The 26,594-nt window shown below is 45.2% G+C and overlaps 1 protein-coding gene across 2 annotated transcripts; it reads left to right on the top strand.

The window, feature by feature from the left end:
* Positions 1-6: 6 nt before the first annotated feature.
* LOC8027276 (V-type proton ATPase catalytic subunit A) lies at positions 7-26,594 on the top strand. Of its 2 annotated transcripts, none has more exons than XM_029993342.4 (14): positions 7-222; positions 877-976; positions 1,668-1,796; positions 2,557-2,768; positions 4,876-5,013; positions 10,454-10,605; positions 14,326-14,488; positions 15,446-15,554; positions 15,638-15,760; positions 21,408-21,522; positions 22,412-22,619; positions 23,574-23,633; positions 24,361-24,627; positions 26,036-26,594. In XM_029993342.4, exons 2-14 carry the CDS (start codon positions 904-906, stop codon positions 26,126-26,128), a joined length of 1,842 nt encoding a protein of 613 aa, XP_029849202.3. In that variant the 5' UTR covers positions 7-222; positions 877-903; the 3' UTR covers positions 26,129-26,594. The 2 variants fall into 2 exon arrangements, with proteins under 2 accessions (XP_029849202.3, XP_040354621.2); XM_040498687.2 differs by having other exon boundaries at positions 204-273.

Genomic DNA, 26,594 nt, shown 5'->3' on the forward strand with positions numbered 1-26,594 from the left:
ACCGGAAGTTGCGGAAGTCGTTGAATACGCAACTGACCACGTCCTGAATTTTGAATAATAATATTTTCTCGATCCAAAATTATAGTGCAGGAAAGCTTAACTAAAAATAAAGAAACAGTACATTATTTACTATTATGAAACGATTCAAGATATATCGTCTTTTAAAATATCTGGCTCCCGCAACCGATCATGTGATTCTTCTCGCAGCCGGCTGTGTGTGCGGTAGGTGTTACCGTCGATACTTGCGGTGTATTTTCATTTCTCTTTGCATTGGTACGCATGGGGCTCTCCTAGGTCCGCGAAATTGATAGACAAACTAGTTCGATTACTTCTTAGGTCCAAATTTGTGTTTATTTTTAATCCCCAAGCGATATACTGTTCGCCTTTCGTCAGGCACTTTTCGCAGGTGTCAACCCGCAAACGTCACTTTAAATTACATAAAATTCGTATAAAAAATTGGTCTTTTCGGAGCAGCTAGTTATCTGCATGCTCCTTTAAATTATGAGCAAGCGTAGCTTTCCAGGTTCCCTGTTCATGCAAAGGTTTTGAAATTCGCCAAGGCAGGGGAAGTCGGTAGTGGAACTCGTTATCGCCTCACGATATCCGTTTACTTGAACAAATTCGCTCAGTTTTTCTCCGAAAGCCAAATGCGGGCCATGCGAAAGCTTAGGTCGCACTTGGAAACCAGCTCTTTCAATTGAAAGTTTTTTTTTTTTCTTCATGTTGCGGAGGAGTTGTGCTTGCCTGGGGTGCACTCGCCTGCGCGTCATGTGACAGTCGCTTCTCATATGATGCCGCAGTTTTGTTTCATACCCGCGTGCGTATTTCGCGTTTCTGGTACTCCGGCGCGAACGTAATACTGATTTCCCTTTCCAGTTTCGGCTGCTTACCTGAGGAGCCAAGATGTCTTTACCGAAGATTAAAAATGTCGAAAAGGAGTCCTCCTTGGGCTACGTGTACGCGGTGTCCGGACCCGGTAAGCTTTCAGCCTCTCGTCGACCAACTCCGGCTTCACGCGGCGAAAAAAAGCTTGAGGGAGCCTTTCGTTACCTTTGAGCATCGAGAGTTAGTGGGGCATCTGAAAATGTGGTGCTTTATGCTACCTATTACCCGTGCGCCTCAATTCCTTTTGATTCTATTTGGCGAACCATCATTCTGGTCCCAAGCTGTCATAATCTACAATACTCCACAGAGCTAGGGATCTCCAATGAGCAAGGCCAAACTTTGATGAGATGGCCATAGTTGGATAGACGTTCCCGCATTTGTCGCCTACTGGTTAGGAGGTGTGACTGGGTTGGAACTTGATGTGTATGCTCTGTTTGCAGGACAAGCTCCGCCCACAAAGCCCTCCACTCTTTCTGCTTTAACAGAGCAAGCACTGGTGAAGAGGCGAGTGGACTTACCTCCTGTCCAGCATTTGCTCTGCCAAAGTGAAGAGTGGAAGGCTTTCCGGGAGGTGCAATTGGCCTGCTCTTAACCTGCAACTTAATCTTCATATAATATTTCCAGAAATGAACTTTCAATCCACAAAATCGGCGCCTTGCCGGCATGTTGCTTCCTCATTGCTTTCTGGCATCAAGGTTTCACCCCTTCAAATTTAGTCTTTTGTGTCATTGCCGACACCCTTGATAGTGGAGTTATTTTATTTTTTTCCATGATTCCCGCAGTCGTCACGGCGGAGAAGATGTCCGGGGCGGCCATGTACGAGCTCGTCCGTGTAGGGCACGAGGAGCTTGTCGGGGAGATCATCAAGTTGGAAGGAGACATGGCCACCATCCAGGTTTACGAGGAGACCTGTATCCTTTCTCAAAGAATGCTTTTTCAAAACCGCCTCTTCTGTTTGGTGCACTTCAGGCGTGTAGCTTGAAACTTTGTTCCTTGGGGAGTATGTTTGGTGGCATCAGTCTTAGGTGCCAACAGTAATCGGGGGTTTCTAAGAAATTCTTTCGTGCTTCCTTCCACATGCTCCTCTGGCTAGCATAATGCAGCCCTCTCCCCTTTTATCCTTAATTGTCGATCTAATGACAAACATTAAAAGGCCAGAACCTGGGGGTGGCTGCTCTTCCTTCCTTAATGTGTGCATCTTGTTCAAAACTATATTCTAAAATGGCTTCTTGATCTTGCACAGTTTTTTTCGGCACTTGCTGATTGAGGCCTTCACCAAAGTTTTTTGAATGGTACCATCTACGTAATGCCCCAGTGCATGCAAGTTCTTTCACTACTTTAGTGGCGACTGGGTTTTGTGTCCAAACATCCATTGATCTGTAGCCGGTAAAACTCGGCTGTTATCATCAATTTGGCAGTACCTTCAAATGTCGCCCCTTGCCAGCTGTGAACACTTAGTTTCCTCTTTCGGCTTCGTACGGGCTGTTGTCAGTTTCCCAGATTTAATGCGAAGTAATGGTGGGGCGCTTGTAGATGTACACAGCTTTATGCTAAAAAGTGCATGTTAGTTTTAGCTTGTGCTCTGTGTATTAGGGAAGCTTCCTGCACCTCCCAGTCGCATTGCACTGTGTGGCCTTGGGACTACTCTCCTTGACGCCGCCCTGTCCCCAGCGGGAGTGACGGTGGGGGACCCCGTTCTGCGGACGGGCAAGCCCCTGTCGGTGGAGCTCGGGCCGGGCATCATGAACAACATCTTCGACGGCATCCAGCGTCCGCTGCGAGAAATCCACGCCCTGTGCAAGAGCATCTACCTGCCCAAGGGCGTGAGCACGCCGGCCCTCAGGCGGGACCTTAAGTGGGAGTTCAACCCGACCACCTTCAAGGTGGGGGCACTCCTCTCTGACGGTATCTTCTGTCCAAACTTTGGAATTTCATTTTAGTGAGAATCTTGCATCTTACAGCCTAATTACACTACGGAATAAGTGACTGGGAGCAGTGCCATCCGTCAGTGTAATTTAGTTATACTTCTGTATAACACAAGTATAACTAACTAGTATAACTCGGAGCCGCGAGTTATTAAAGTTGGCCGCACAGCATTTTTGATGTATAGTTAGGGTTCAGTGTTCTCAGATAAATCTGATAAAATCCGAAAAACAATCGCCGGTTTAACATTCTTAAATTTAAACTTATTCGAAAAGATCCAATTTTAGAAGTCGCAAAGCTTGTTTGTAGAAAATGCAGTTTTCTACAAAACAAATTTCCGAGGACACCTCAGCACTTCTTACGAGTTGTGAATGCGTAAGCCTGAGTGTCGTTCTTCCGCTCCCTTAGTTCATCTGCAGTGTAATGGCGTGGACGGCCACGTTTCGCTACTGCCGAGGTAGCTGCCAATGGCTGAGCGCATGCTCTCGTGAAGTGGCCACGCCGCGCTGAGCTCGGCCGTGCAACCTCTCCGGAATTTGTCCATGCGGGCTCTGCTCCTTCTTGCCGGCGGCCGGGCTGCCACTTGCGCTGCGCTGCCATGGAGAGAGCTTCTCTGGTTCCGTCCCTTGGAACTATGCCGCGCTAGCCAATGGGAGCCTCGTTCCTTGGAACTATGATGCGTGCCAGCCAGTGGGAGCCTATCCATCAGATTTCTGCTGCAGACGACAGGCTTCGCTTTATCGGGACTGGGGAAGGTGCTGCTTGGCGCGGCTTCAAAAGCTGATGTTGGTTCGCTCCGTGGGACAGTTAATGCTTTTGCATTAGTAAGTTGGGTCAGAGCACAGGTTCAGCGGTCATCAGGAGAGGCCTCCCCAGATTCCTTCAAAAACTCGTAGTATTGGCCAAAAAAAAATTCCAATTATTTTGTCGGGGTTCGTTCAAGACAGCAGGGCATTACAATACTGGGTCATGACACAAATCCCTGTTTCGGTTTCCAGATTAACCGTGAAAGCTATGAACTCTTAGATTTCATGGGAGGGCCAGCTGAGGCATCTATTTCACCAGTCCACCCTGCGCAGCCGCAGGGAGATGTGGTTGGGTAGGATGAAAAGAAAACAAGCTTCCCAATGGCTTTATCAAATAGTTCATTAATTTTAATGTGTCTTTTTCACGTTTTGTCTTAGGACAGTCATATTACTAATGGCAAGGATACCAATGACACACAGTTTATGTGCATTCTTATAAATCTGGTGTAGGGGTACAGTCGGGGACAAAAGTCCCCAGGACGCGCGAGCAGTGACTGAAACGCATTGCTCTGCCATCTGCCGGCGGGTCGCCTGGTTTCGAGATGACACAAAAGCGCACGCGCATCCTACTGTGCCTGCAAACGTGTGTTTTCCCGCTCTTCTGCGGCGCGGCGCCTAACTTGGAATCGGGCGCGTGGTACCGCCTCGGAGACAGCGCTTACTGACATGGCACCTATAAAGCAAGAAGTCACGGCAGCTTAACTGAACGATGAACTGAACTGGTTATAAAGCAAGGTGCGCTGACACGGCGAAATGCGGTGCAATGCCGCAAGCGGTATCTCCAGTTTCAGGATGTGTAGCAGACGCTCATCAGCCGCAAGTGCTATCTCCAAGGCGGCACCATGCACCCGATTTAGAGTTAGGCGCCGCGCCGCAGAAAAGCGGGAAGACAAACATGTTTGCAGGCACAGTAGGACGCGCATGCGCTTTTGTGTGATCTCGAAACCAGGCGACCCGCCGGCAGATGGCAGAGCAATGAGTTTCAGTCGCAGCTCGCGCGCATCCTGGGCACTTTTGTTTCCAGCTGTACCTACCAGTTAACATATGTTTTTATTTTCACTCCTGAAAATATGGAAATGAGCGAAAACTAATTTTCTTTTTCTGAGAATTTGGAATATAACAAAAATGAACTCTGATAAACTCCGAATATTAAGCAAGAAATAAACTCCGAAAAAGACCCTCCGAATTTCATGAGAAATAAACTCTGAACATGGAATCCCATGTATAGTTGATCACATCTGCTTGGCCCCGCTCATTGCAGGTTGGCAGTCATGTGACCGGTGGTGATATCTACGGCGTCGTGCACGAGAATGATTTGATCAAGCACAAGATTATGTTGCCCCCAAAGTCAAAAGGCACAGTGACTTACATCGCCGAACCTGGAAACTACACTGTCAGTGTGAGTATCCTTGTGCCTTCGGGTGCCATTGTTACCGGTTTACCTAATCACTTCAAATACCTTCTCCCAGCCAATTCCTTGAATGTCCAAGGCAGATTTTATCTGGAGCTTGAGTTTTTGTTCATACTTCTGTTCACTTGAAATAATAATGTAGAGAAGTGTCTGTCGCATCAGTCGGGTAGGTTTGATGCTGATTGTTCCACTTTCATATCAATAATATGAAGGTGCAAATTTTTGCTTTTTATTTTTCATTTATCGTGCTGACATTTAGTATACTGATGTATTTCTTAGTGGTGATTTCAAATATGCAATTAGTTTTCAGATAGCTTTACCAGATCCTGAGTTATCAATACATTTGTAATTTTAATTAGGTCCTTACGGGTCGTTAGTGTAAAATTCTTCAGAATATATCAGAAATATTTATAAAATTGTATTCACCAAGACATGCTTTGATCGGTGATGCTATTTTTGTTGCTTTATATGTCATACAATAATTTTAATTAATTAGTCTTAAAAACTTATAGCCTCTCGTTTTGTGCAACTTGACTGCAAAAGTTTTTATTAATGTAATATCATTAAAACAGGCTTAAAATAGGATCACTGTACAAAACATGTCTCGATGAATGCAATTCTATAAAAATTTCTGATATATACTGAAGAATTTTACGCCAACGACCTGTAAGGATGACCTTATTAAAATTACAAATTTATTGATAACTCGCGATCTAGTAAAACTATCTGAAAACTAATTGCACATTTGAAATCACCACTGAGAAATACATCGGTATACTAAATTTCAACACAATAAATGAAAAATAAAAAACACAAAGTTAAAGACCAGCCTCCCCCCGTCGGCATGGTTTGTGTAGCCCCTCCTATCGAAGCTGCCTCATCTCGGTACAGTAGAATGCTGTAGACACGTCTTTGCAGGGAACCATTTGGGGGAAAAAGTAACATGCAACACTTCTACAGGCTTGCAGATGAGAGACGAAGCAACTTTCGGCAGTTTAATTCACATGAACTTTCATGACTGTGGCGGCACTACAGTATTTATTCACATACAGGTGGATAGTTTCGTTTTAAACCTTTATGTGAAAATTAGGGGTGGATCCAAAGCTAAAGTGACTAAAAATGTTGCGAAATAAATCTGTCTAAACTTCTTAAAAGTGAGCAGACTTCCTTGTCTGCTGTGCCATAGTTACTAATGAGTGTGAACTTCAAACCCCACTCAGTTGTGGGATCAGAGAAACCAAGCAGGATGGAAGCACTTGTGAAGAAAAAGACAGTAGAAGAATAAAAAAAAACTTCCAGCCTTTGCACTCGGGTGAAGAAGGAAGACCAGCGAAGCTGTACTATGGTGGGAATGAAGTAATGGCCATCTGCAGGTCGGCAAGCCAGAGGGGAAAGGCTCGAAACGTTGCCACCGTCGCTCAAAGATAAAACTCAAAGAAAAGCACACAAATGCAGATGCTTTGTCATGGATGCTGTTGTGAGGCCGGCGGGGTTTGGCACGCTTGTGCGGTGGGCGAGCATGATGCCACCGACAAAGCGCCGTGTGTGAAAAGAAGACTTGGCTTCCTGCTTGTAACAATGTGCTGTGTGTAGGAATGCTTTTGCATTCCTACATGTAAGCAATTTTTAGTGTCTTCGGCGAGTTTTTATTTCGTCTGGGTTTTTGCTGGAGTTTAAGGACTCTTGCATGAACCACCTGTTTACAAGCTTGCATGCACCCGAAAATTAGTCAGTAAACCTCCTGCTCTAATATTGAAAAAAAAAAAAAAAAAAGAATGATAAATTATTTTTTTGATTATTAAATATTTTATGCAGTACCAAGTCCTGCTCTAATATTGAAAAAAAAAAAGAATGATAAATTATTTTTTTGATTATTAAATATTTTATGCAGTACCAAGTTGATCTGTATCAGTGCCCTTTGTTATGAAAACCTGGGTTCAGGCTAAAATATAGTTGGGCAAACATTAATTAATATTTTTAGTCCACCCTTTATTTGCATAAGAACTCGAGCGGTGATTCATTTGGTCATGTTTCTTCGTTGTTCGAAAGAGTCGGTTGTGTGCATCTTTGATTTCAAAACGAAGCGATCCTAGTGCCGAGTGTGAAATTGACGCTCGCGTGACAGACTCTCGGCGTTCAACGGCCGCCGAGTCGTCTTGCAGCATCTTTTATTTTGCGGAGATTTGCTGCAGCAAAGTTGCCCAGTCAATTGCGAAAGATTACAGAACTTCAAGAAGCCAGTGGACGCGGAAAACATTACAAAAGACAGATTTAGTTGCAAAACACAATAAACATAGCGGTGATGTTGGCCTTTAAAAGTATGCAAACAAAACCCGAACCGGAAATGTTCTCTGCTATCTGTCATGGTGGCCTGAAGTGACCCAGTGGGAACTTTCTGAGGGTTGTTTACGAACGCTGCGGAACAACAAAGTAACAATGTTTGTTTTTATTGTATACAATGCAATGATCCCCGAGTGGCGGTGGTAACATGCAAGTTTGGATATCAAACTGTATAATGCAAATAGATGTAGCGAACAAGTGTTGGAGCTAGAAACGTGTGCAACTTTGGACCAATTAGAAGTGCTAAGACGTTTTTGAGTTCTCGCTATTTTGAATGTCCCATTGTATGGTATATGGGGCTACTTTAAACAATTTATTATAAAACGGTTGTCTAAGATTTCATTAAAACAGATTATTGGAGAAACAAAGAAGAAAAAAGTTTTAGGGATGTGTAACTGCTAACCGAAACAGTAAAGGCCCGTTCACACTCTTGCGACCGAGTACGACTGAGAGAGACGAGATCTCTTAAAACTTCGTAAATATTTTTAGAATGAGGGAACACACTGGCATTGTGGCGCCATCTATGCGGTGACCCTGGAACTGCATTTCACAAGAGCGAAGGTTTTGCGGGATTTCAGAGGTCAAATGTGCGTAATACCCATAGAAAGGCTCGTTTATAACATTGACAAAAGTTTTTCGAGCCAAGAAAGAAAGGATAATGCGTGAGAAATATAAAAAATATGCTGGACCGCCGAGTTTACCCTGCTTCCCAATAGATGGCGCCAGTGTGTTCTCTGGTTTAAGTAGTTTTAAGGAACCCAGGTTTAAGAGGTCGCAAGAGTGTGAACGGGCCTTAAGAATTAAAGCCGCAAAAAAACAAACGAAACTGATATCAGCGGAAAACGGTAACCATAACCGAAACATTGTATTTTTCGGTCCGAGTCCCTGCCCAAATGTTCATACTTAATTTGCGTTTTGGCACCACAAACCAACCAAGTATGCTTCAGTGATGTGGAACCCTCTTTGAAGCTGTTTAACTAACCAACTGGAAGCTGTCCAAAATCGTGCTACTTGTTTTATCGCTTGTAACTACTCCTGGAGTAGCATCTCTTATTTAAAACTATTCATATCCCTACAACTTCTCAACATTCGAAGAATAGACCGGCTCTTTTCATTCACAGATTGTATCATAACCCGTGGTCTCTCCAAACCTTTTTCTCCGTCACACCAAATTTCCTCTCTCCTCGATCACTCCTGGAAAGTGGAACCCATTTTTTCCAAGACAAACACATTTAAATGCTCACTCCTTTCATTTTGCACATCAGACTGGTATAGCCTGCCATCAAGTTTGGTAACTAGTACTAATTACAAATGTTTTTTGCATGAGATTTCTATAATGTTTGAATAATGTTTATGTAATGTTTCCTGACCCCTTTTTCTTTTTTGCAGTTTTTCTTTTAATATAGAAAATTGAATTTAACATCTTCCTTATGTAATGCCTTCCTCATGAGGCCCTTAAGGTAATAAAATGAATAGCAATTAAAGGACTACTCCTATCAATTCTGAAGATTTTGGGATAATGAGTGATTTCGCATTAAAAAGCACTAGTAAGGCACTACGTCATTTGCTTAGCAAAAATGTAATATATTGCCAAATATAATTCTAAACACAAGCAGAAATCTATACAAATGTTACGTGATCCTCTATGCAACAACTGGCGGGACTAGGGCAGGCGTGTACCAGGCGCAGGTGTCGTCTGCATCGCACTCTTCACTACATTTTGGTGTCCAGGACATTTAATGACGTCCGCACAACTGAGGCACAAGTCTGCGCACACAGTGTCCGTTGTGTGAACGAAACTCCGAGAGACAATAATCGCAAACCGAGACGACGACGACGGCCGTTTTGACGCGGTAGACGGCAGGACCATGGCGAGGCGGGCGGACGGCTCTCAAGAAGCACGTTGTGCAGGCACGTTTATCACGTGGACAATGCTGAGTTCTGAGAGGAAACGTTGCTGACGTCTCCCGTTGTGCTTGCCCGGAGAAGTAAAAACAAGCAAAAGGGAGCAATAGAGATAAGGTTTAGCTCAATGTTCGCTACGCCCACGCTGTAGCCTTGACTGCACTGTCGATTGCGCCTCAATTCGCCCGCTCAGGGCAGGCAATTTCAGCTACTAGGCGAATTGCTAAGTTTGCCGGACCGTTTAAGAAACATTTAGACAGAACTAGTTTGTAATATTTGATGTCTGGTCTTTCTAAATAATACTGAAGAGGACTGCATTGTTTTTCAAAAACAAAAATAAAGCAAAGTTGCCTTTTAACGGTAAAATACAGAGCAAACGCTCGCCTAAAATTTGGACAATAATCTCCAAGAACTAGAGCTGTTTCTGGAACCTTGAGGCAAAGTGATGGCCTACATGGATCACCAGTTGGCGGATTTGGATCCTGGCTGAAGTGCCTGCAATCTGACGCAGGCTTATGGCAAAGAAAGCGCCATGTAACTGTCCCATGTGGCGGGTTCGAATCCCGGCCGAAGTGCCCGCAATCTGACGGAGGCTTATTGCGGTGAAGGCACCGTGTGACCGAGCTTTCGGTTGCACGTCAAAAGATCCCCAGGTGGTCCAAATTAATCCTCTGTCCTCCGCTGGGGCGTGCCAGATGGCCGTCGTAGGTTTGGCACGTAAAACCCCCAAATTTGATTTGATTTGCCATGTACCTGAGATTTTGGTTGGTGGTTGAAATTGTTGACGTGCCAGATGCCCTTCATTGGTTTGGCACGTAAAACCCAAACTTGATTTAAAAAACTGGAGTGTTAGGTTTGGGACCAAACATGCAAAAGGGCGCAAAGTATATTGGGCTTCTCTGCTCTTCACCAGCATGTACGAGTTCAGCTTCACCACTTAGCACCGGTGTGCTTGGAGAAGTGACCGGCGCAGGGGGCATCTTGGTTAGCTGGGTGGGCTCAGAAGTCTGGTGGGGGCGCTTGATACGTCCTTTACTTCGCAAATGTTTCAAAAGTATGACATGGGTGCATGCTCGGTGTTTTACTATATTCTTCATATCTGGATGCTGCAGCAATGAACAGACACTAAAATATACCTTTCGTGTGGCCTGATGTTGACTTCTCTGCTTCTCCTACCTCCCAGGACGTTGTGCTGGAGACAGAATTTGATGGCGAGAAGAACACCTACACCATGATGCAGGTGTGGCCTGTGCGCACCATGAGGCCAGTCACTGAGAAACTGGCGGCAAACCACCCGCTCCTGACTGGACAAAGAGTGCTGGATGCCCTCTTTCCGTGAGGAACCTTTAGACCGCATACAGTGCTCGCAGCGGCTTTGTTTCGAAAAGGCTTTTCGATTGCACCTGGCTGGAAATTGCTGTGCTTTGAAAAGTGTGCGGAGTGCAATACAGTTAGCATGATGAAGCAATTGCTTTTTTCTTTTTTACAACTTGTAACTTTTCAGTGACACTTTTAGTTGCACAAAGTGGGAATTGCTGGTATTTGTGAATAGAATAAAGTAAGAAACGATTGCTAAATTTTTTTTTTTTTTTTTTTTTTGCACCTAGTAGGTTGTTGAAAGAGCTCAAGATTGTGCTGATGTGGGTTCCAACCTAGGGTGTAATTCTGTGCAAAACACAAAGTGCCAGTGTCTTTGTGCTGTATTGCTCAGTGTAGATGCACAATAACCTTTTCATAATTTTTTAATTTATAGATTTGGAGGACTTTGTTTCTTATTATGCAATGAGTCCTCGGTGATGCCTTTATTTAGGAGTGGAACACTTAAATTATATTTAATGTTTTATTTTCTTTAGGTGTTAGTCAGTAAGACTTACAACACTATGGTCATGGAATAATTTTTATATGTATAATAAAACTACAGGGCCCTTCCGTCTAAATGACATGGGTTGTGTTTTTAAGACCACATTTATGCTCCTGTGGTGCTCTACGTTATATATAGCTTTTAAATGTTAATCAAAATGTGGAGCATTGCATAGCTATCTCAGAAGTCCTTACATCCTGTATTGCTGCTTAGGCAAAGTAAAATCTGCTCTATTTGTTTATTGTTTTTTTTTTTTAATTCGCGATTAAATTGACATATGATTGTAGAAGCACAGTATCCACTTCTTGAGCCATCAGACCATATCAAGTGGCAAAAATGCGTAGCTGCCTGTTGAAGGCCTTCAGCTAATCACTTGTCTACGGTTAAATCTTAGGCCAGGCGGCATATAAAGCACACAGCTGTCGAGCGAAGCCTAGAAAATGCGTTTTGGGGACATGTGCTATACAGTTAAACCTGGATATAACGAAATTGATAAAATTTTGCAATAATTCGTTATATGGAGGATTTCGTTACATGCAGTTTTTGCAGGAAAAACTCGTAAAGGACACGTGGAAAGAAAGCAAAAATTAAAAATCCATGTGGGCAAACTCACCACATCATTTATTTATAGTGGAAAAGTCTGTGAGCTTGCCTTGTGTCTTCCGCATGAGCGAAGGCAGCACGCAGCGCTCGGAAGACACCAAAGCGTTTAGAGCGCTGTCGTCATTCTGAGAGCCGGCGACCCGGCGTATTATATCGATGGCATCCAAGACCTCCCTCGCGGTGGGCACCACAGGCGGTTCAGTAGTTTCAGATGATTCGCCATCGTTGTCGACGTCTCGTATGCTTTTGACCACGGCTTGGTCCGATACTTCCTTGGTAGACACGGCACAGTTGTCCGCGTATAAGAAGTCACTCCGCTGGATACCGTCGGGAACCACTCCGTTCGTGCACAGCGTACTCCAATCTTCAGCGAGACCGGGGAGGCTTGACGGCTCCTCGTCACCGTCGTCGGTCGTGACACATGTCCTTGATTATCTGGGCATTCCTAAAGCAATTGACGATGGTCTGCGTTTTTTCTTCTTGCCAAGACGCCGCAAGCATCTCAATTGCTTGGAAGATGTCAGTCTTAGTCTCCCGGTGGAGGCGGATGTTCAGGAGCAGTTGCGCAATCAGCCGACGTCGGTAGGCGCACCTTACGCTGTTGGTAATACCTTTGTCAAGAGGCTGAACCAATGACGTGCAGTTGGCCGGAAAATACTGCAACTCAATGTTCGATAACACGAGGCCTTCCACATGGTGTGCTGAACAGTTGTCTAAAAATAAACACCTGGCGGCCCTGCTTCCTCACCGCTTCGTTGAACTCGTTTAGCCACTCGCGGAAAATGTCCCATGTCATCCACGCTTTTGAGTTCGCCACATACTTCACAGGCATTCTTTTTGTTCCTCTGAAGCACCTGGGCCGGGCACTCCTTCCAATAACGAGCGGCACGCGTTTGTCAGATCCGTCACTGTTCGTGCAAAGCAAAACCGTCACTCGGAGTTTGCTTTGTTTGCCTCCATGACAGCGGTCTCCTTTTAATGTAAGCATGCGGCTCGGAAGCATCTGGAAAAAGAGCGCCGTATCGTCGGCGTTGTACAGATCCGCCGCTTCGTAATGATCCAAGATCTTCGGTAGCTCGTTATTCACCCAGGAAGAAGCACCATCTCGGTCCGCGGATGCAGATTCTCCGCTGAAAACTTTCCCGACGATTCCGTGTCGACTTTTAAATCCTTGTAACCAGCCGTTACTTGCCATGAAATCATAGTGGCCTAAAATGCACGCATAATCCCTTGCTTTTTGCTGCAGTACTGCACCACTAATAGGAATGTTTTGCGCACGCATGTCTAGGAACCACGTGAATACCGCTTTGTCCACGTCTGCGTAGGTTGACGACTTCAGCTTTTTCTTCTTGGAGCTTGTGCCAGCTTTCATTGCATTCCGGATTGCGTCTTTTGAGGCCAAAATTGTTGACAGGGAGCTCGCTGGGATGCCAAAACGGCCTGCAACATCCTTTTTTCTTTCACCCTCAGACACCGCATCCAGGATAGCGGCTTTGTCTTCAAGAGACAGAACTTTCCGTTTCTTAGTAGCGGAGCTCATGCTTCAGGCGGCACGTTGACGGAACGATGCTGTGACTCACTAACTGACTTCACTTGTCCCCGGGAAAAAATATTCGAAAGATCCCTAGATTCCCTAGGTCGATCATACCGTCGCCTGGTCGGCCTGTTGCCTGGTGTCGAACTGTGACAGCGGTGAGCAACACGACTGTCGGCGTTGGCGTCAACTTTCGGGACCGCTGGTTTCACTTGTAGCTGTTTGTTTTGTGTTCATCTCTGCCCAGTGTTTGCTACGCTACGTCTCGTGAGTCTCAGCTTATTGGCGGGAGTTTCTGTGGGACGGCGAGACATTTGCGGACATGTCTATATGTGCTCGTGAAACAACGATAAAATCGGACGCTGTCGGCTGCTCCTCGTGTCCCTAAGTAGTGTCTCATCGCAAAATTGTGGCAAGTAAAGTCAGGCGTTTATTCGTGGTGACTTTTGTGTAGCGACGTCAAAAGGCTGCTGACACCCCCAGCTGCACGAGAGGCTGGGGGTCTGGCGGCGCCCGGATAGTGCAACGGCGTGCCTCTGCCGTGCCCGCTCGCTGCCATTACCAACGTCTTTTGGTCAGCTGCCCGCCTTTGGTGGCAATTGGACGAGAATATATCTGCATTTTAGGTAACTTGGTATAGGCACTGATAAAAAAAAAATGGAGATTGCGGCGGAGCGAGTTTGTTAAATCAAAGTTATCCATCGCGAGCGCTTCGTTACATGGAGTTCACAAATACAAGCGCTTCTATGAAGATCGCGTCGGGGAATTGAAAAAGTTTGTTAAATAGAGGATTTCGTTGTATACAGGTTCGCTACATCCAGGTTTAACTGTACTCTGTTTCACTTTTAAGTGTGGGTGTAGCAGAAGCTGCAAGAATGAGCTCTGGGCTTTTGGCGTTCTTTCCAAGTATGTGCAGTGCAAGCATCGCTCAGGGTAACCTGCTTGTAGCCTAATTGAACTTCGCTAGCAGACGGAAGCGAAGCAAACTATAGTAAGCAAGTGAACTGGATTGTTGTGCTATTGGGAAGTCGACTACATTCTTTGCATCTGACTGCAGGTGTGTCCAGGGAGGCACCACTGCCATTCCCGGTGCCTTTGGTTGTGGCAAGACTTGCATCTCGCAGGCCCTCTCCAAGTACTCCAACAGCAACGCCATCGTCTACGTCGGTTGCGGAGAACGTGGCAACGAGATGTCGGAAGTGCTCAGGGACTTCCCCGAGGTGGGCTTGTTTTTCAGCCAGCAGATCCGATTTAGTGCTCGTGATTTTTGACATTAACCGAGGTATTTCGTTGCTTGCTCCCAAAGTTCAATAATATGCTATGTAGTTTCTGACAAATGAAAAGAACAGGAAGCGCCTTTCGAGCGCCTGGCCTCCAGCAAGCACTCCATACCTTTCCCCGTGCTCTGGCTGCATGCACACACTCGAGGTGCACAAGGTGCTGAATCATTGTTGAAGATGGGAAGCTTGAGCTGGAGGCAGTACAACTGAAGCTTCTCCTTGTCAGGGGCACCTTGTCAGTGACTAGTATGAACCATAGATCTAGAATTTCACAAGTTACAAAGAACTGAATAGGGAGACTTGCGGGCACTGATTTATTTGTTTGAGGGCACTGCTGAACATTGTCTCCTTGAATGAGCAGTCTGGTACTCTTAATAGTATTTATCATTGTGCCTGCTAAGTGGAGCTTTAGGCCTCGTTATTGGGGTGACAAGTGTTGTCGACATATAGCTTTTTGCTGCCCTTTTCATTCTGAAACGCTCTTAGTGAAACGCCAGCTTGAGGCTTCCCAGAAGGATTGTCATAAAATTCTGAGTACGAGTTAGCTTTTTTCTAGTTTCTGAACACTAACTACTGTTGAAGCTCTTCTTAATGGCCAATTGGGGAACACAGCCCACGACCTGGCAATGGCAGTGGCCTGTTGGGCATTCCATAAGCAGCCGAAAAAAATGTCAGTTTAGCATCTTGAAACTTGGCACTTTGGCATAAACTAGACTAGGGACACAAATGTGCCGTGAACATTGTCCCTTGTGTAGTTTTATACGTAGATGTCTGCTCACACTATGTTGTTGTATGAGGTGCAGTGCAAATGATGAACTGCCCTAAGAGCTCTGGACGTTGCAGGATTCTGGGGCTTTTGGTGCTATTGTTTCTGACGATTTGGTCTTTCCATATCAGCTGACAACAGAGGTAGGAGGCAAGAATGTGTCCATCATGGACCGTACAACACTCGTTGCCAACACCTCCAACATGCCTGTCGCTGCCCGTGAGGCTTCTATCTACACAGGTATGTCCGAAATGTAGGGTTTTAACACTTGTCTTCGGGGCAATAAACGAGCAGTAAAATTGACATCGTCTAATATTTTTCAGGCATCACTCTCTCTGAGTACTTGAGGGACATGGGCTATCACGTTGCTATGATGGCCGACTCTACCTCGCGTTGGGCCGAAGCCTTGAGGGAAATTTCCGGTCGTCTGGCTGAAATGCCGGCTGGTGAGTACTTGTGTTCTTTGTTGCACGCTGCTTAGAGGCACCTTGAAACGGTTGTGACGTTGAAAGAATGTGGACTTATTTTGCTTATCTTGTTGGATATGAATATCACTTTTAATAAGAATTGCAAGATCCCATCTGTCTTATTGTAGAGCATTAGCTGGAATCTCTTGACCTGAAATTGTTGCTATGGATTGATTATTTGTTTTGTACACCTGAGTAATCATAGTGTAGTGCAATCTCGTTGATATGTTTTTTATGGGAACTGAAAAATAAACCATAATATTTGAATATTGTACTATCCAAAACGAGCTCCAAAAGGTAATAAATATGCATACTTTCATCCCAGGGGCAGTGCGATACCGCCAGTATTGAACTGCCTACGGGATTGACCCATTTACAAACTATTAATGTGAAAGCATTAACTATCCCATGGAGAAAACCAATGTCCTCAGCTTTCAAACCTAAAACCACGCCTAAAATCCCCTTTCCCAAGTGGAGCCGATTTCTGATGAATTATGCTCCCATTGGCTGATGCGCGACATCAAGTAACAAGGCCCCCCATTGGCTCTTGTGCGGCGTAATACCAAAGAAAGCCACCAGAGAAGCCCCCTCCATGGCAGCGCAGCACACGCAGCGGCGCGGCTGCCGGTAAGAAGAGGGAGCGGTGGCGGCAGAACCAGAGCCCGTCTGGGCAGACTCCAAAGAGGCCGCACGACCGAGCTCAGCGCGGTGCAACCACTTCGCAAGAGCCTGCGCTCAACCGTTGGCCGGCGACATGCCAGTACACGGCAGGCGAACCAAGGGAGTGGAAGAACGACATTCATGCTTTGGCATTCACAACTCATAAGAAGCGCTTCGGTGTCCTCAGACTTTCATTATTTTAATATTAGCCTCAGGTTGTTTTTCTGATCGCATTTCTTCCACTGTTTTCTTTTTCTTTTTTTTATATTAAGCATAGAGGTCATGGTAGTTGGCTGCGGTAGCCACTGCCAACTGTTGAATGACTACCTTGGTCGTTTTGCAACTGAGAGCCACGCAGCGGCTGGCCGTGACGCAATTTCAGCTCCGACTACCGCGGCTGGCAGCAGGTCGTTCGTTACTTATTGCAATGCAATTTGTGCTAGTAAACTGGGATATAAACATACCATAGAATACCGCGCATCAGTCCATGCCACATTAAGCTCCCATACCCAAATTCGTAAGATCTGAGAAAATATGCACAGTACATTGATATGTAAAATTGATTTCCGGACAAGCACCCATTACCCCTTTTTTTCGCGATTATCACTGAGTTTTGAGTGGGCACTTGCCCAATATTTTACGGTACATCTTTAAAGATACCTGTCCATAACACACTTTTGCAGTCATATCAAATTTTAAGCAAAAAATATTATAATTTTTGTATCAGAATACATTGCTTATATGGGACATTGGCCGAGAGTGAAAAGAAAAAAATCTTGAGCTATTTCACTCTGGGAAGATGGATGACCAGCAAAGCTGTTTAGCACACGACACAGACAAGACAGAATTTAGTGTATGCTCCATTAAAGTTGTCCAGTTTAGCAGCATGGTACCTGCGTCGTCTTGATACGTTCTCTGCCCTGCGACATTCGTCGTCTTGCCTGGTTTGTTGCATGCACTTGACGTTTTGTACCTAATTTTCATTGGTGGTGTTTGCTGCCCGCCACCGCCGCTGACATTTTCGGTGCCGTTCTCGCCGTTGCTCTTCGGGAGTCCAAATTATGCGGCCTCCCCATTACGACGAGAGAACTGAAGTGAAATAGACCTATTGCTAAATTACCCAGGCATCAAGGAGAATGCAAGGAATGGTGTTCCACATGCCGCACGTGCCGGCGTCTGCAGCAGTAACTGTTCTAAAGCAAAAGCTAAAAAAAAATGGCATCTTACACGCGCGTTCGTCAACGCTTTATTTTGGTTATTTACTTTGAATCTTTTATACAGGGAAGGCGTGCAACGTGTGCAACGGTGCAAGTGTAGTTTTCGGTCATGCACACGAAAAATTCACGGAACCCTAACCATAAACAGCTTCGCTGTAGAACATATTATACCAAAAAAGGTATGCGGGATCATATCAACGAGATTGCACTGTAAGCCAGTAAGTTCTGCAATTATGTTCCTATGATAAAGTTGTGCTGCTTGCGTTTATCTACATATCAATGGCAAGAGCCTTATATCGAAGGAAAGGCTTTGCTAAATGGTAATTTCGGACGGCACAGCAGTGGGAAACTTACCTTGAAATCCAGTATAACTTGTCACTATCTGGATTATGGAACTGGAAATCTAGCTGCTGTTTTTTCTGAAAACCTGAAACCTGGATTGCAGACAAAGAAATCATTTCTAAAAACCTTAAATCTAGATAGAATCCAGGTAGATTTCCAGTTCCACAATCCAGATAGCAAAAAGTTGTGCTGGGTTGTTCAATAGGGAAGGGTTCTCACTTAGCTTAGCACTGTGCTTGCTAGACTTGCTAAAAATCAAAGCTATATAAAGAAACAAAACAAAAAAAAAAACAGAAGCTTAGGGCTGTTATGAGCTTGCACTGCAAGCATCTGTCAGCATGAAAGCTGACAAGTTTATGCAAATCAATCTACTTACTTTTCTAGAATGAAAACTAATGCACACAAGCAAGACTAATTTATTGTCTCGTGTTCTGCTATTGACAGGCAGATGTTTGCAGAATTAGTTAAGACTAAGTGTGCAGGCGAGTTGTTAGTAGCTAATCACCACAGTCCCAGGTGTTAAAACACCTGGGACTGTGGTGCAGAAAAGGAAAAAAAAAAACATTTAACCGAAGGAACAGGCACAGAAGGGACAGAATTAGTTGTTTCATAGTTTCCCTTCAAGCACGTTTTCAAAGACTCTTCTTAAAGGGGCGGTGCAATGATTTTAACACTGAAAGAATGTGCAGCTTTTATTTTTTATATTGTTTACTTCAGCATAAGTGAGAGAAAAAGTGCCACCATACCCCAAAATACCTCTATTTCGCTGCGTAATCGCAAAATAAAAAACACTTTTTCCCAACCTGCGGCCTCATGGTGGTCGCAAATGGAACCTGTGGTGTGACGTCATTCGGAGTGGTTTTTGTAAGTGATAGTGTTAGGCAATTGTAAGCTTGATTTAAGGTTAAGTTTAAAAAATCGTGTTGTTTAGGCATGCAGAAACTCTTCAAAAGCCTAATATTGCCGCTAAAAGATTTGTGGCGCCATCTACCGCAAGTCAACAAAACCTGCCGTCGCCGACATCCGTCGACGCCCGAGGCGCCTACGGCGGCTACACGAGCAACCCGGACGTTTTGTCTTTCCCTCGCTCGACGGAGTGCGTTGGTCGTGGTCCGTAGTATCGTGGTATCGTTATTGTTCCTGGTGTCTCAACCTCGACTTCGACTGCCCGCCGCACAAGTCCAACTGACTTACTATACGCAAGCATCTTGCGCTCGAGGTCGCTCAGGCCGTCCGCCCATGCCGCCATGTTGGTCGGGAATCGACGGGAGAGCGGCGAGCCTGGCGAGGCGGCGAGCGCAGGGGAAACGGAAGGCAGAAGCACCCATCCGGAAACCAACGCCACTCTGAATGACGTCACAGGCGAAGCTGGTGCCGCTTCAATGTTGAGTTGAGGGGTGCCAGAGATACCAATTTCTTCTATTTTTGTTAATGAAAACTAGGGCAAGCAGGAAAAAATAGTTTTCGGTCCTTCGTTTTATATGTGGCCGGGATCAATTCCCGCAATTAATTAGCCAAAGTCCGCAAATTGTTGCATTGCCCCTTTAAAGGCCAACTGGCAGAAAGCAGCCCACAATCTGTGATTGGCCTGTTGGGCATTCCATAAATATCAGACAAAAAGGATAAGTCTCTTATGCACGAGCACTGTTCAGTATCTTGAAACCTGACACTTTGTCATAAACAGAAGCACTAGGGAGGCAAACCAGATAAGTAAAGCTCTCGATGGCAGCTGCCTAGTTTAGATTCTCTTTCTTAGACTGGATACCTAGCGGATGGATGGATGTTAACGGCTACACCCTTTGTAACGGGCGGTAGCTTGCGCCACCTAGCTTACGTCTTCTTAACAGTCAAACTATAGTATTCCAGGTGTTCTCAGATTTATGCTTCCTTGGTCGTCCCTGCCCTTCAGTAAAGAGTTTTAGTTTTAGCAGTATTTAAGAGAACTTGAACCATCCACTAATGCCTAGCTATGTGCCATACACTCCTTAGAATGTGCATTGATGTTTACAAGGTCTAGAGGATTTTTCGCTGCTTTGTTGCTTCAAGACATAGCTCGGTTATCGGCCAAAGAAATGTAGGCATCTTTTGAGTTTGAAAAGTTTGAGTATACATGTGGGTAACAAAACGTTTGTTGAAAATTGAGGTGCCTAAATGTTGGAGACTGAGCGTTAAAATGCCAAAACACACAAAGCTTGCTAAATTAAGATTGAAGGCCAACATTTAAAGCACTTTTATTTGGTGTTATGTCCAATGAGTTGTTTGCTGCCACTGGGCTTATACTGCTGGGGTTAGGGACATGTACTACATATCCAGACCAAAGGGGCTGAAATTTTTTTTTTCTTGCTTTGTGGATGGCCTATTTATAAAGCACTGTACAGCAAAGTAAACACTAGCTAGTCAGGGTCTTGAACCTAAATGGTGCCATCTGATGTTGCTCTTACGGGGCCACACTGCACCAAGAGCTTTTTTTTATATATACAAATTGTGATCCAATTCAAATGAACTTTATATAGCTTATCTGCCTTTACCACTTGATGATAAATATGTTCTTCGTTTTGATGTAGCCCAATTAGTTCTGTTAATATTGAAAGTTTCCTTTGCAAAAAGTATGGGAAAGGTTAATTAAGACAAATCGAAATTTGAAAATAAAATCTCAGTAAACTCAAAGGTCTGTGGAATCCAACTAGGTGTAAATGAAAACTATGATTATTTATAGTCTTTTTATGACACTTGAATTTGCCAGTTTCAAAACTATTTATTGCAGAAACCATAAAAGGCACCTAAAAGAACCTGATTTCACATTTTAAATATTTATACCCCTTATTACATACCTCACACATACACCTACCAGAGAACGAAAAAATGAAGTTTAGATATGCGCAAGTGGAGAAATGACTTCCATAAAATAGCGAAGCGTGTAATTAGTTTATTCTTAAATAACAGCAAAAAAATATGCACCAACCTTTACTTTGCTTTCGAGACAATATTTCAAGATAAGACTCGTTTCTCAAGAGTACTTTAGGACAAGGTAAGTACTTGTTAATCTTAAAAAACACGGCTTCAAAAATGTGTGTTTATTTACTATTTTTTTTTCTTGAAGATCAGTCTCCCCTTAAAGTTGCGAATTTTTTTTAAATACTGCGTAGCTCCGTTATAAATTGCATTGTCAGTTTTGGTTGGCTAGGATCGACGAAGTGACCGAAAGACTTTTCTTGCGATTGGGCAGCAGTTGGCACGCAGTTTCAAAGTCTCACCATTTGCGACGTTTTTGACGATTGTTTGGGTCAATACACCCACTTGGCAGAGCCCTCTTATCTATGAAACTGTATTCGGTGCTTCCTCAGTTCTAGTTGATTGTGCAAAAGGCCACCCAATAGGGGCACTATAATGGGGCTGCCACCTTTCAGATTCTGGTTACCCGGCCTACCTCGCCGCCCGTCTGGCCTCCTTCTACGAGCGGGCCGGCCGAGTCAAGTGCCTCGGAAACCCCGAGAGAGAGGGGAGCGTGACGATTGTTGGAGCGTAAGTTTTGAACCCTCCATAGGGTCGACTGGTGTCGCACGGAGGTACGGTGCCCGAAGCGAGCCCCGGACTGGTGCGTTTACCGCGTCTGCAAAAGCGGTCCCTCGATTTTCGCCCGACGATGACATTAATTTGTTGGGCTGTTGGTGCCTGCCATGATCCTGGCGGTGGCACGGCGGCAGAGACGGATGCAGCAGGTGCCCGTTCTGCCATTGGTGGTGCTGCAGTCGGACGGTTAGTTGAAACCAGACGCGAGACGAAACGTCGTGACGACGGCGACCCCTGCGTCTGCTCGCATTTTTCGTCGGTGTTTCTACGACCAACCGCCGGGTTTGCGACAGCCGACTGCACGACACGCTGCTTCCTGCGACGCCAGTTGTTGCCACTTTGCACCTTCGTTGACAATTTCGTGGTTTTCTCGGTCGTCTAGCGAAAGAAATTGCCATTTTGCTGTTGGCAGAATATTCGGTGGTTCTTCGAGTCGCCTCAACGCATTTTCTGGCGGCCAAAAATGTTCTCCGGTTTTGTGTTTATTGATAGTAAATGGCTTACTTTTTGTGCCAAGTTAAGAGTCCTGGGTTCGTTGTTTTTGCTTACTCTCGACAAAATTGTTGTCTGCGAGCGAGATGCTTGCAACACCATCGATATTAAGGGGGCAAACATTAAAACATGGATGTTAAGACGGTCATTCTCGATGTGCGCCTTAAATTAAGTGGTTTTTAGCGCTTGTGGGATTCTTTTTGTGGGTTTTTGATTTGAGTCGGCAACACAGTTCAGGACCACTTTTGATGCATGAGTGGGTAGGGAGTGTGAATGCTTTGGCCAAAAGACTTGTTTGGGGCACCGTAGTTCTGCGGAGGAGTCTTCTAACGGCTGTGTGTCCCTGCAGCGTGTCTCCGCCCGGAGGAGACTTCTCGGACCCCGTGACGTCAGCCACGCTGGGCATTGTCCAGGTGTTCTGGGGCCTGGACAAGAAGTTGGCCCAGCGAAAGCACTTCCCCTCGGTGAACTGGCTCATTTCGTACAGCAAGTACACCCGTGCTCTGGACGACTACTACGAGAAGAACTTCTCGGACTTTGTGCAGTTGAGGACCAAGGCGAGTTCCTTTTGTGATGAAATACTCGCAATGTCGTAATGCTTGCTAGCTTTGTGGAGGACTCCTGATGCATGCAGTGGGGCAAGTTGTTAAGTTACGACAAAAGGAAACGGCGCGAGACACGTTTGAACAAGCGGAAGCAGTAGACTCGTGCAACACTGCAGACACTGCGTTTTATTTGACACGTTTGCGTGTTTTGTGCCGTTTTTCTTGGATGACTACGCATTAGTTGGATTGTGATCCATTTTATATAGTACAGATGTGTGTCCTTTCTGCGTGCAGGGTCTGCAGTGTCAAAAAATTACTGATGTGTTTTGGACATTAAACTCTAGTCAGAAAAGGCTGTTCTAGTTCGAAGACTTGGACATCACTATTCCGTGCATCCAATTTGTCTGCCTTGGCACGTGAAATAAATTTTGTATAAAAGGGTAAATATTTTTAATTTACTATAAACAAATAAAGTGAGGAAAGTGAGGAAGTTGCGTATGTAGGCTTTTTCAGCGATACATATATATTACAAAAACATTTTGGGAAAGTTTTTAATTTGGGGTTGTAGCGCCTATACGTTGTAAAATACCGAGCAAGCTCCCACTTAGAGTTGGAGGTAATCTTTAAGAACCAGGGGATGTGTACTCGTTAGGAGCAAAAATGTAGAAGGGGCACATGGTATGGTGCATGTCACCTTTTTACACCAGGGTGTTTGGGAGAAGTGGCTGATGAGGAGGAACAGCACGGTTAGGGTAGCAAGGTGGGCTCAGTAGTCCGAAGTGGGTGCTCGATACTTGCTTGAAAAAAGCCTTTTGCTTCGTTTTCAAGCACTTCAAAAGTATTGTGCAGTCCCTCCTTGGGATGTAGGCACGTGCTCGGTAGTTTGCGGTGATGGCATGGACTGGATGTCAGAATTTGTAGGTTTAACATGAGATCTAACATAAAAAATGTTTTTTTCTTTTCCAGTGCCAGCAAATTCTTCAGGAGGAAGAGGACCTTTCTGAAATTGTGCAGCTTGTTGGAAAGGTGCAGTTCTTGCTTTTTATTTTAGCACGTCTCCCTTGCCTTAGGGTACCAGCCCTTGGATCTAAATCTGACGATTTTGAATCCTGGCCTAGACATTCGCATTTCGACAAGAGCATATTGCGGTGTTGGTGCAAGGTACCTAAGATTGCTGTGTCCTGTAAGAAATTGGCAGGCTATCTAGATTAATCTCTTGTTAATCCAAAAGCATTAACTGTCCCATGGAGTGGACCGACGTCATCAGCTTTTGAAGCCGCGCCAAACGGCGCCTTTCCCTGTCCCAATGGAGCGAATCAAAGACAGGAATTATAGTGTAGAGTCAGGAATTATAGTGTAACCGAGAGCTTGTTTGCATATTCAAGTTTTCAGGTAATCTACATAGGCCCTCTGTTGGACTGGTTTAGATAGCCCAGAATTACAGTAGCATGTTAATCCTTAAATTGACACTAAAGAGGTCTTTAGGGTCATCTTTTTATGGCAATAACTCAATCTATGCACTCAAAGCCATTTACAAGGTCCAAAATTACATTACTGAGAAACAAAATCGGATGTAGGGCCACACTCCTTTTTAAGAGAATTTTTGGGAATTGGGGCACGTCACAGTCTTGCATCACATTTTTAATGCATAGCATTTCAAGGGCCAGCTCTGGCGCTTAGGCGTCTGATCGAGGGCGCAGTGCAGAGAGCGCATTCGCCGATTCCCGGTTGCTAAACGTTGTGTTGCCGGCAGGCGTCGCTGGCGGAGACTGACAAGATCACGCTGGAGGTGGCCCGCCTGCTGAAGGACGACTTCCTGCAGCAAAACAGCTACAGCACATACGACCGGTTCTGCCCCTTCTACAAGTCGGTGGGCATGCTGCGCAACATGATCGGCCTGTACGACCTCTCCCGGGCGGCCGTGGAGTCCACCGCCCAGAGCGAGCGCCGCATCACCTGGGCCATCATTCGGGAGGCCTTGGGGGACCTGCTCTACCAGCTCAGTGCCATGAAGTTCAAGGTAGGCCCTGAAAAGAGGCTGGGCACCTTATACGAGGAAACCGATGGGTGTCGGGCTTTTCTTCGGGGTGCTGCTTCCTAATCTTGATGACACTAATATTATGCAGGTAATATTGAATTTGCCTACCAGGTATGAAATTAAACTAATTTCTAGGCCTTCCCTTGCCTGTGAAAATGCCTTGTGGCTACAGCAGTGGGCATTTTCCAATCATTGCAAGTTTAACTTTACTGGTTAAAGATTCTAAGAGTGAGTGCTTGGTCTTCAGAAAAGGAAGGAATAATATTTTCTAGGCGATTTATTAACTATAGAGCATTAGCTCTAATTGTATCTTTGTTACTTGTTTTGTTTTTGAGTCGGGAAGACTTTTTTTTTCCCTTAAGCTTTGTAATGTTTTGAATAATCCCGCCTATTGCACAATTTTTGTGATAAAAATAAAGGTAAAAATGGATGTCATATATTACTTTGATTAGACTGTATGAACTAGATTTGAAATTGATGTAGTTCTTATTTTTGTCACCAGTCATGTCCTTGGTATCATGTTTAGATTCGGGATACATTTGGGAGCCACTGCTTTTCCAACTTCGCAGCTGCCATGCCCATCGGGCACGGTAGGGCCTGGAGCTCCGAAGATATTCCACCCGAAGGACAAATTATAGACAGAGTATTTGGAAGTGGTGGCATGAATTCGTCACAGAGCATGCAATTTGTGCAGGGCCAAACTGCCCGAAACTCCCAAGAGGAAGATGACCTCTCCTTCGAACAAGCGGGGGAGGGGGGAAGGGCGGTCAGAGATGACCTGTGTGCTTGATGACCTTGAATATGACCTGTTGCTCTGTAGTAGGAGCAATCCGTCGCAGTTGGAGAGATGGGAATTCACGTGCATGATGGGAGCCGACTTGCTGCTGGGTCTGCCGGTTGTGGATCCGCTGTTAAAAGAACGACAAGCAAAAAACGTCAGTGTGGATCCGATTGCCTGGTGGCAGACGTGTGCTCCAAAAAATGCAATCCCAATGCACACCAGAACTATTGGTCAAAGAGTGTGGTTTCTCTTTTACTTCACGGTCTGTCTTCATTACACTTTGGCTCGCTCGGAGTCTATCCGCAGACGGCTACAATCCGACGAAGCCAGTAGAGTAGTGCCAAAAATGCGTCGTTGCGGCGCTCATTGTCTGCGTTTTCCATTGCTGACTAAAGCAATTGCGCCCAGTGAATGTGCTACAATCTTCCGCGTTTCTTCATGTGCGGTTGGCTACTGGTGATAGTCAACTCGCAAAGACGAGTGCCCCGAGGATTCACTTTTGGCACTGCTTGACTGACCATATCAGATCGTAGTATCGGCTACGGTCAAAATTAAAATGAAGCGGAGTATAGTTTGCAGTATACTTCACCTGCCACTCTATTTTTGCAGGATCCTCTCAAGGAAGGGGAAAAGAAGATCAAGCAGGACTTTGAAGAGCTGTTTGAGAACATCCAGCAAGCCTTCCGCAACCTAGAAGACTGAGCTGCCATATTCTGCCGCGAGCACTGCCAGGGATCCGGAGGGCAGCACGTGAGGCGTCCTGGCCAGCCCAATCCCCGTGGTGTTTATTCTATCTCATTCCAGTAGAGCCCGCCGCCCCTTGGCGCGGGTAGGCTTGCAGGCGTCCGAGAGGACCGGTCGAGCGTGTTAGGTGTTGTAGCATTGTGCATAGCAGTATGGAGCGCCGAAAGCAATACTTGGTGTGACCTAGTGCCCGGTTTCATGTACATAAACCTGTTCCTTTTCTGTTTTCCTACGTTACGTGGTCCTGGCACCTTGTACTTTGGAGGAGCTGTCTTTGTTGCTCTATGTATGCTTATGCGGAAGTTGTTGAAGTATTACCCTTGATTCTACAATTACAGTCATTGAGCAGACTCCTTCCACTTGATGTCCTTGGTCTCAGGTACTATGGAAGTGTCGAGAATAAAATCTAAATGTGAATGTTTCA

Source organism: Ixodes scapularis, unplaced genomic scaffold (assembly GCF_016920785.2).
Source record: "Ixodes scapularis isolate PalLabHiFi unplaced genomic scaffold, ASM1692078v2 PGA_scaffold0__279_contigs__length_252992795, whole genome shotgun sequence".
Classification (NCBI taxonomy): Eukaryota; Metazoa; Arthropoda; class Arachnida; order Ixodida; family Ixodidae; genus Ixodes; species Ixodes scapularis.